The 9,689-nt window shown below is 34.0% G+C and overlaps 1 protein-coding gene and 1 long non-coding RNA gene across 3 annotated transcripts in view; both read right to left on the minus strand.

Annotated features, from left to right (window-relative positions):
• Positions 1–2,683: 2,683 nt before the first annotated feature.
• On the minus strand, positions 2,684–3,785 carry LOC107563556 (uncharacterized). Of its 2 annotated transcripts, none has more exons than XR_001606117.1 (4): positions 3,545–3,785; positions 3,187–3,285; positions 2,997–3,051; positions 2,684–2,699 (listed from the first exon to the last, which is right to left on the minus strand). It is a non-coding gene; the product is annotated as an uncharacterized lncRNA (long non-coding RNA). The 2 variants fall into 2 exon arrangements; XR_001606116.1 differs by having other exon boundaries at positions 3,507–3,785.
• A 572-nt stretch (positions 3,786–4,357) lies between these two features.
• Positions 4,358–9,689, minus strand: part of trdc (T-cell receptor delta constant) — a 13,080-nt gene continuing 7,748 nt past the window's right edge. The window contains exons 2-5 of the mRNA XM_016248473.1: positions 5,866–5,962; positions 5,240–5,515; positions 5,032–5,106; positions 4,358–4,900 (exon numbers count right to left, since the gene is read on the minus strand). Of these exons, the coding sequence (XP_016103959.1) occupies positions 4,791–4,900; positions 5,032–5,106; positions 5,240–5,515; positions 5,866–5,962 (558 nt within the window). The 3' untranslated portion in view covers positions 4,358–4,790. The remainder of the gene's footprint in view (positions 4,901–5,031; positions 5,107–5,239; positions 5,516–5,865; positions 5,963–9,689) is intronic.

Consider the following 9,689-nt stretch of genomic DNA (forward strand, 5'->3'; position numbering starts at 1 on the left):
CGTCAACATTCACACAGCGTACTACCCCACTACAAAAACCATTTCTAAGGTACGATAAATGTTAGAAGCTAAACCAATGCAGAAATGCACCCACCTGTATTTTTGGGGATTTAAAATGATGAATTTGACTATGTATCTTTGTCATGTAGTACATTGTTAAGGAATTTAACAACTGAAAATATTAGTATTATACATAACAGTTTAGTTTCCATTGTCAAACATATAATTTTCATATGCATTTTACTTACTGGTTTGAATTAGCAACTTTGTTCCTTTTCCAAAAAAGATTCTGTCTGCACTATTAGACACACAAAGTGACGCTTCATACCAAATACCGCCAAACACAGAAACTGCTATTTGTTCACTCAACAGAACCATTTTTACTTTTATAATTACTATTTTAGTAGTACAGTTTATTACAGCATTTTATTGTTATGCATTCATTAGCTTTTCTTTATTTTTCAAAGCATAGATTTAAATCTGAAATGTATAAGAATTTAATAACGGGGCATGTTTAAAAGAGATTCCTTTTTAGAGAATTAAAATTTCATAAGACGCATATGCTTTTTGGTGTATTTGTTTCATGAAGAGAGCAACTCAAGATTGACTAACTTTCTCTGGGACTTTCACTCAGCAACCCTTCAGAATCACCTTTCATAGAGTTTCAACGTTTCAACCTTTGTCCAATTACTAAAGCAATACTAGCACCAAAGTCACAGAACTTTCTAACTTAAAAAACGCACAACTCTGAAGATGTTTTAACTGAATTTTTTCAAACGTGCAAACTTACTTGAATGGATGAAAAGTTTGGTTCCTTTACCAAATATTATCTTTCCAAGGCTGCCAGTATTCACACATGGCTATACATCCATACATAAACCTATACATCAGTGGCAATCTCTAAAACTACATGCTGCCTATCAAAGGAGATTTCATTATGCATTTTTATTTTTAATTTTTTTTTATTTAATATTATTAAATATTCTGTTAGATTTGTTTGTTCAAGAAAACTTCCCATGTTATATGTAACATATATAGCATGTTTTAATTCTACCTCTGAAAAAATCACAGCGGAGCCATCAAGAATGCTGTACTCGTATGATAAATGTAGTAAACAATCACAAACACTAAATATTTAATTACACCGCATGTTTAGGTATGTTTTGAAGAAGTATGACAAAAATAAGTAGTTTTAAAATGCACACAAAATATATGTTGAATTATACTTAACTACTTTTTGCAAACTGCTTATTTAGTATTTAAAGTCATTTCTAAGATACATATTTTTAGTGATTTAAATATTAGAGAGAGCAGAAACTTACTTGATTCCACAATAAGTTTGATGCCATTTGCAAAAATAAGCTTGTCATTCCCTCTAGTCACACAAAGTTATACACCATAACAGAAACTCCCTGTAAATGCCTCAAACCCATCGTACAGTAATTTTGAAAAAATAGATATGTTTTGAAATCAATTTCAATAATTGAATAAATTATTTATATTTTCTTATTAAGCGGTATATGATATTTAGTTGAATTTTCACATAGATTGAAATTGGATTTAGCTGGGGAAAAAAGTAACTGAATACTAAACACTTTCAAATATAACAGCAATGCAGTTGAATCTTTTAATGTTGATGCAACATGACTTTCTTTTAGATTTGACAAAAAAGATACTAAGATTAAACCTTATCGTTACAATTACTCAAATAGATTTTTAGAAGCAAAACACTAAATAGGACCTGCAATCAATTTTATGTTTAATCTAACATCTGAATTCAGTGACCTATCAAAATATTTAGTTCGACAAATAAACAACTTACTTGATTCCACAATGAGTCTGGTACCATGGCCAAATACGACCTGGTTAACCCCTACTGCATTCTCACAACGCTACACTGCATAACAAAAACACCTCAACATAACTCTATTTTTAAGGACTGACACTAGATTTAATATTCCACTCTCAGAACAGTTTTCTACTCATTTCCCACTAATTGTTGTTATTTAAAATAACTAATAAAAAAAAAATAATGAAACATTTACAGTATGTACTATGTTAATCGTTACGTTAGTCAAACATTGCATTTGCAACTAATATACAATCAGACAGAATGCTGTTTGTACTTTTCTTTTTCATGCTTTGAAAATAAAAACTAACTGGTTTGTAAATAAGCTGATGAGTGAATTAATATGTATGTCTGTTTAATAAACAAAGTAGTACATAAATGTCACTTTCTTGCATCACAGAAGACTTAAACGCAATAAAGAATTATAAATCTCACCTGATTCCACTATAAGTTTTGTACCGGTGCCAAAGATTATCTTATTGACTCCCTGCTCATTCACACAACACTAAACACCATATCAAATATCCTTCAGTGCAAACAACTGATCTACATTTCTATGTGCAAACTCAAAACTAAACATTTCAATTATATGCTTTGAATTATATGAATTGAAGTGATGGTCATATGAAAAATCATCATCATTTCACTACCCTTTAAATAAAAAATTAAATTTAAAATTAAATTTAAAAAAAAGTAGTTTCAAGCCAAAATGTCATGCTATAAAGCAACAATAAAAGCTATTTAAAATAATACTCACTGGTCTGCACAATTAACTTTGTTCCAGATCCCATAAAGAGCTTGGAGCCCGAACTAGACGACCACAGTGTTGCATTCTCAGACATAAAACCTCCTCACACAAGATACAGATAAAGAAGATAGTTTAAAATGGTATATCTTCAAATCATAATTTACCAAACATTCAAGATCAATGATGATAGCTTAAAATGCTCAAAACACGTCTATATTTTATATAATTTCCCCCTAAATGTTAGAATTATTAAATGCATGCCAAAAACTAAAAGTTTCAATTCAGTGATGGCGTTAATAATATTATGCATCAATAATCTTAATGCTAAAAACTCTTGAATACATTTAAACGTGATATTGTGGTGAAACAAGTCAATTCTGAAAGAGTTGAAATCCTTACCTTAGTGTCCCTACTCCAAATGTATATCAGATCCTGGAATAAGTTTGCACTTCCTCTGTAAGAAACAGTGTGTGTATTAAGAGTCTTAAAACTTAATCCAAACCAGAAAATTAAAATCCCACTTTGTCCAGCAGAACATTTTAGTTTAGGTGAAAACTATCATTCAAATGAGAAATATATGGTAACTCACCTCTTCATATAGACATCGGTGTTCTACTGGCCTAGTTTTAACGTTACACATGGCCTTAGTTCTTGTTCATTTCTGTGAACCAACCTACAGAAGCAATCTCTGAAATAATAATAGGCTAACATTTACATTTGCTTTACTCAGTTTTGTTTTGTAAACGCATACTAAAACTAAATGTCTAACTAAACTGAACGCAGTTTAGTCTTATTTTAAGGCGTTTTTAGCTCTAAGTTAACGTTTGTGCTGGAACAAAACACTTAATATCGAGTGCCTCTTTATATTTAATGGAGTATCAAGCAAAAACAAACGTTCTGGCTAGTTACCCATGCCACCGTGTGCTATTTGCAGAGAGCGAAGATACATTTTTTTATTCTGTGATAGAAAGTGTCTTCTAACAGCGGGGTTGAGCCAGACTGAAAACGGGACATGGGCCAGGCCAGACTAGAATCATGTTTCCCTTGAGCCAAAAGCTTTTGCGAGTCTTGCATGTTCACCTTAGCAAAAAAAAAACCGTGGAACATGCGGAATCACATTGGATGTCAATGCTCAGTCGGCCACTAGAGGTCACTCAAGTCCGCCAGTCAAAGCAAACGGCAAAATCCCACTAACCGCCACAGGAGGGCAGTACACTTTATTTCATGGTCTTAGATGAGTAGCAAGCTCAGCTCACCGTTTTCATGAAAGAACGTTGAGAACATTACTTAATAGCCTATTCATTAATAAATAGTTCATAAATAATACAAATTAAGTGATTTATAAAGACAACTAAAAAAAGTGCTCTCAACAGACTTAGTTAGCCTATGTCTCACAAATGTAGACTAATCATCAAAACAGTGATTTGACTAACTATTTTGAGAAATATTTATTTTGAAAAAATTGTATGTAAAAGTTAAGTAATTAATTACAAGCTCCAAAAACTGTAGCTGTAAGACTTTACAGCTGTGTTTCTCTTTCTATAACAGAGTGGAAAAAAGTGTAGCCACAAACATACTAATTCTTGGAACCCAAAGCTAGCAGTAGATCTTTATCTGAAACTGTGGTTAGAATCTGCCTCCAGTACGAATGTGCTGTTGAAACTGTGGTTTAGACATACTCACATGAAACTTCTCTTTTATCAAGACATTTTATTATTTAATATATTTTTGGAAAATCATATTACATGCAAAGATCAGAGCCTCAATAGTTAAGTCAAATAGTAATCCGTTACACGATTAGACAATGTAAAAGTCTTAAACAATGCAATGCTGTTATGTAAAAAAAGAAAAAAGTAAAAAAAAAAGTAAAAGTATCAAAAAATGTACTTGCACCTGTTTGCAACTAAAGCCAGAAAATACACACACCATTGCAAAGCAATACGCACATTACACCACTGAATTCAGAAATGTTTCTAAATGTCAAAAAGGTTTGCAATGTTTGTCGATATTCTGTATATATGAAAGACATTACTAACAATTTGTATTTTCATTCCATTTAACATTATTAGACAGAATATAGATTAATACTGACCCTGTGGCTGACTGTATAACCGCATTTGTTTGTTTGTCAGGGTTCGATCAAGCTCCAGTTCAAAATTGAGATTATTCAGATGATTTGGCTGAATTGAACTTTTAAAATACGAATGCCTTTACAGTCATCATTACATTAACTGCAACACATTTAGCAAGCAGAATTCTCAGACCTGTCACAAGAAGATTCATGAAGTTCATTTTTGGATCACCTGAAAAAAACAATAAATGAATCATCCTTTGATATTAAATGAATTTAAATCTTGTAAATCATAGCATAACGTAGATAAGTTCACAAATGCAAGATATACATGTAGAATATCTTATGTATTTTATTACTAACCAGTGTCTATGAACCCTGAGGGAGAAGTTCTAGCATTTGTTTCACAAGACTGTGGAGTCAGTTTTTCGGGTTTATCTGCAGAATAAAAATTTAAGTAGAACAAAACAAATAATTCTTAATATATATTTTGTATTCACAATACTTAAAAAATGAAATCACATTTAAAAAAATGAAAAAATAAACAATAATTATCCATTTAAGTACAAACCTGTCGTGTCAGGAGTGTCAGGCGTTTTGTCTGCAGTTTCTTCATCCATTTGGCATTTTTGGATTTCATCATCAGAGGATCCAGCATAATAATAGGTTTTGGACGATTTGAACAAAGGTGCATTGCTGGTGGTAAAATTCTCAGGTTTTTTCACTTTCATATTCAAAGTCATAGTCTTTTCTTGAGGAAAGAACCCGGCGGCCAGACAAATATCTGGTCCTTTGCCATTGAAAGGGGACAAGATGGACAGAAACGGAGGAGTTGGCGCTACATCTTCTGAACAAAGAAAAATAAGCAGTTTTCATCAGTTTTTTAGTCCTTTGGCAAGACTGTACTTTTTACATATGTGGCAGTTGCAAAACTATGCTCATGATGTCAGTGAAAAACTTTTGCAATCATCTATTCATGCACAAAACATCCCTAGTCTTATGAACAAATACAATTACTCAACTAGAAATGTTTTCTTTGGAGCAACAGCCCAAGTTACCAAACATACCGTGATCTGAAGCTGAGTGCAGCACAACCAACTAACCAACCATTACAAGCTATTTTACGGAGTTTTTCACTATTTTCTCCAGCACATAAGTTGGTGTAAAAGCTCGTAACAGTTAAAAAGAAGTACTTACTTGGTACGACCTTGAGGGTTATCGGCTTTCCGAATGTTAAGGTGTCAGTAGCTGAAAATGCACTGCTACCGTAACCCTTACAAAAACACTCCTGACCCTACATCAGCATTGGGACTGACAAACTGACCTAACCGAGCCCTGCTAACTACAACTAACTGACCAAAGTTCGTGTTTTCACAAATTCAGGTGTATGGTTTGGAAAACTGCAATATGATAACGTTGAAAGTGGATTTACTTACTTGGATTGACTGTGAGACGGATGGGATTTCCAAAAGTTAGTGGGTCTGCACTTCATTCAGCCCCTTGACAATATCCTTTAGTAATGCAAAGTATCCGCACGTCTTAAGAAATACACTAAAGACCGATCTGAAAGTTTGATGTGAAACATCCAGTCGAAGAAGTCCAGCTTGATATTCTTTCAAAGGTAATTCCATCTGTCAGTCATCCTCGTGATATACCCATGTCTGCTCAATTCACATACAAACAGGTGGCTGGAACAAAAGCCTTCAAGACAAAAGCATCAAGATTGAGAGAATAGTTCTGTGATAGTTCAGTCTTTCAGTTAGATATTGGTTTAAATGTATCAATACAGTTTATAAACACAAATAAGAGGGCTATGAGATTTTGTACAGCGCCTAATGAAGAATGTATCACTGTGGTAGTCCAGACACAATGAAAAACATCAATACAAAAACCCATGCCCTCTATTGAGGGGCTGTCTTATATGGAAGAGAGAGAAATGCTGTCATCTGAAGAATCTTCTCAACAGATATATTTGACTAAAACTATGTTTAAAATCCATAGCCATGAGATGAAACCCCAAGCTGCAGTGGATGTCTTCATGTCTAAGATGATAGAACAGCCTCAGAAGGATCATTCAATGCAGTGACAGTCAGTCAACCTTTGTGAGGTTTTTGTATGGGACAAAACTTGAATCGAATCACTGTGGTACCCCTGTCCACACAAAGACACAGCTCGAAACAAAAACCACCCTCCTCTGTGTGATTGAATCACTTCAGAATAAGTAAGCACAAATATACGGAGAAATTGGCACCTAAAAGAACATCTTGAAGAAAACTCTTCAGAAACAGGACATTTTTGAAAATAATTGGTTTTACCTTACATTGGGGCTCTTGTGATAATGTAATTCAGTTTAAGAATAAAGTAAGTGAGGAATACTACTAAACTTGTACCTGACATATTACTTTAAGGAGATGTTTGTATTTACATAGTCATTTATTACAATTGAATATAATTACTAATATTAATTATATTGACATAATAGATGTAACAGGCACTATAAACTGTTATTAGATTAATTTTAAGTATTATTTTGTTGAGTTGACTGATATATACTGACATATCAGTATATAAATACACATGCATCTTGAATTAAATACTTTCACCATTATAAATTAATTTGAAAAAAGTTGATGAATTTACCATGTACTATTAAAAGAATAAAGTTGGTGATCCAAAATCTAGGAGAAAATAATAAAATGCAATATAATTTAGTTAGTGCTGTCAACCGAATTTCAGGAAAAATGTGCAATTAATTAGTTATTGGTTTAATAACTAATTAATTGCAAATTTTTCTGAAATGAATCGCGATTAATCCCACCTAGCACTAAAGTTTTTTAAAACACTTTTATATTGCAATAATGGCACATTCAATCTTCAAATTAATGTAGAAAAAAACCAAAGACAGTATATTTTTAATATTTGTTTAGTGGCATCTTTTTTATGACTAAAGGCGAGTATTAATGATGCCCCAATGAAATAGTTTTTTCCCCCTATATTTAACCATTGATTATAGCCATTCAACATTACAGTACAACTATCACTTTTAACATTTTTTAGACTTTTAAAAATAACTTTTAATTTAAGTGAACTTAAAATAATTTTCACATAAACCCCTTATAATAAATGTCATATTTAGTGCCCTTCAGCAAGTAGGAAATATATAGATATTGAATAAAGTTATCAAACACTAAATTCTAAATTAAATATAGATGGATCCTTAAAGCTTATTGTTTTCTTGTGTTCTTTGATTAATAGACATCACAGCAGCTGGGTTATTAGGTTATTTTGGCTGCTTTAAGAGCTGTCGCTGCTAAACGTGATGCAGATCTGACACGCATCGTATTTTCTCACAACTCTTTACCTTTTCTGACCCACTTCAGGTCTTAAAGTCTACTAATGAGCTAACGAGTTGAATCGGGTGTGTTAGATGAGGGAGACAGTGCTGGAGTGCTCCAGGACAGTTTGGAAAACCACTGTGTTTCAGAGACATATTCTTAAATGTGACTCATAACAAATACTTAGCTACATGCATGCACAGATTTAAGGCAGCTTTAATCGCCTTTTTTGGTAACTTCATGACTTAACTGACAACATAACTACAACATGGTATGCTCATAGTTTCTTTTGCGCTTTAATGTGAAATTATATAGGCTACAGCTCATCGCTGCAGCTCGTGCAATTGAAGAGCACATGCTACGAGCTCAGTATAATGGCTCATGGGACAGGAAACTTTGTTTTTACTGACATATGGCCTGACAAGATCTCATCTGAGCGCAGTTCACTGTTGTTCTACTTAAGCTCCCTCATCACCTCTATCTTTTCTGCGCTCTGACTAGCGCCTGGGAGAAGGGCCTGGCTGCAGACTGGCGCTTGCACTCTCAGACTTGCATTCTCAGGCTTGCACTCTCAGGCTTGCACTCTCAGACACTTGCACTTCCACTAGCGATGCTACGAGCTCAGTATAATGGCTCATGGGACAGGAAACTTTGTTTTTACTGACATATGGCCTGACAAGATCTCATCTGAGCGCAGTTCACTGTTGTTCTACTTAAGCTCCCTCATCACCTCTATCTTTTCTGCGCTCTGACTAGCGCCTGGGAGAAGGGTCTGGCTGCAGACTGGCGCTTGCACTCTCAGACTTGCATTCTCAGGCTTGCACTCTCAGGCTTGCACTCTCAGACACTTGCACTTCCACTAGCGACGTCACTTGCAGTCTTTATTTTTTTAAATTTTGTTCTATTTATGTATTCTTTTTGTTTGAATCTCTCAACATTTTACAACAGTAGCCAGGTGGTGAAGACAAGACAAAAGAAACTAAATTACGAAGTCACTTGGAATCGCCACTTGCACTTTCCGATACCTGCGACGTCACTTGCAATCGACACAAATCGTGCGTGTTGCCAATGGAGACAAGACGCTGTGGGGGTGATTAAACGATTAAAACTAATTTAGTACCATAAACTACAGGGTCCTGCAAGCCATCAGTAGGAGAAAAAGACAAGACCCGCAAATCCGTGGCTACAGAACAGCAGAATATGAACGCAATGCGCAGTCTCTCGTTAAGCATTTTCCTCCTGTAGAAAACATAAACACTTAACATGGCTTAATGTATTAAGATGCTATTAAAATATCAAATTCAATATACAGTTTATTAATATAATGAATATGTATATAGTATTTTCCTCCCACACCGCAAAACGTGGCATAATGTGGCATAATGGACTAAGATGATAAAGACCAAACTCAACGCTCTTGATTATTAAAATATAGCCTACATAACTAATATACAGGCAAGCAGGTGAGCCCAGAATAAACGCAACACGCAAAGTTTCGTGCTAAGCGTTTTTCCATGTAGAATAAACTGTCTACAACTCTTTTATATCATTGTCTTTGTCCATTAAGCTACATTACGTGTTTTATTTATAATGATTTTCTATGGGAGGAAAATTTTTAACGTGCAATTTAATGCATTGCGTTCTGGGCTCGTCTGCTTGCCTGTACGGAGTTGATCCTTTTAAAAT

The sequence above is a fragment of the Sinocyclocheilus grahami genome, unplaced genomic scaffold (genome assembly GCF_001515645.1).
Source record: "Sinocyclocheilus grahami isolate Dianchi unplaced genomic scaffold, SAMN03320097.WGS_v1.1 scaffold879.1, whole genome shotgun sequence".
NCBI classification, from domain to species: domain Eukaryota; kingdom Metazoa; phylum Chordata; class Actinopteri; order Cypriniformes; family Cyprinidae; genus Sinocyclocheilus; species Sinocyclocheilus grahami.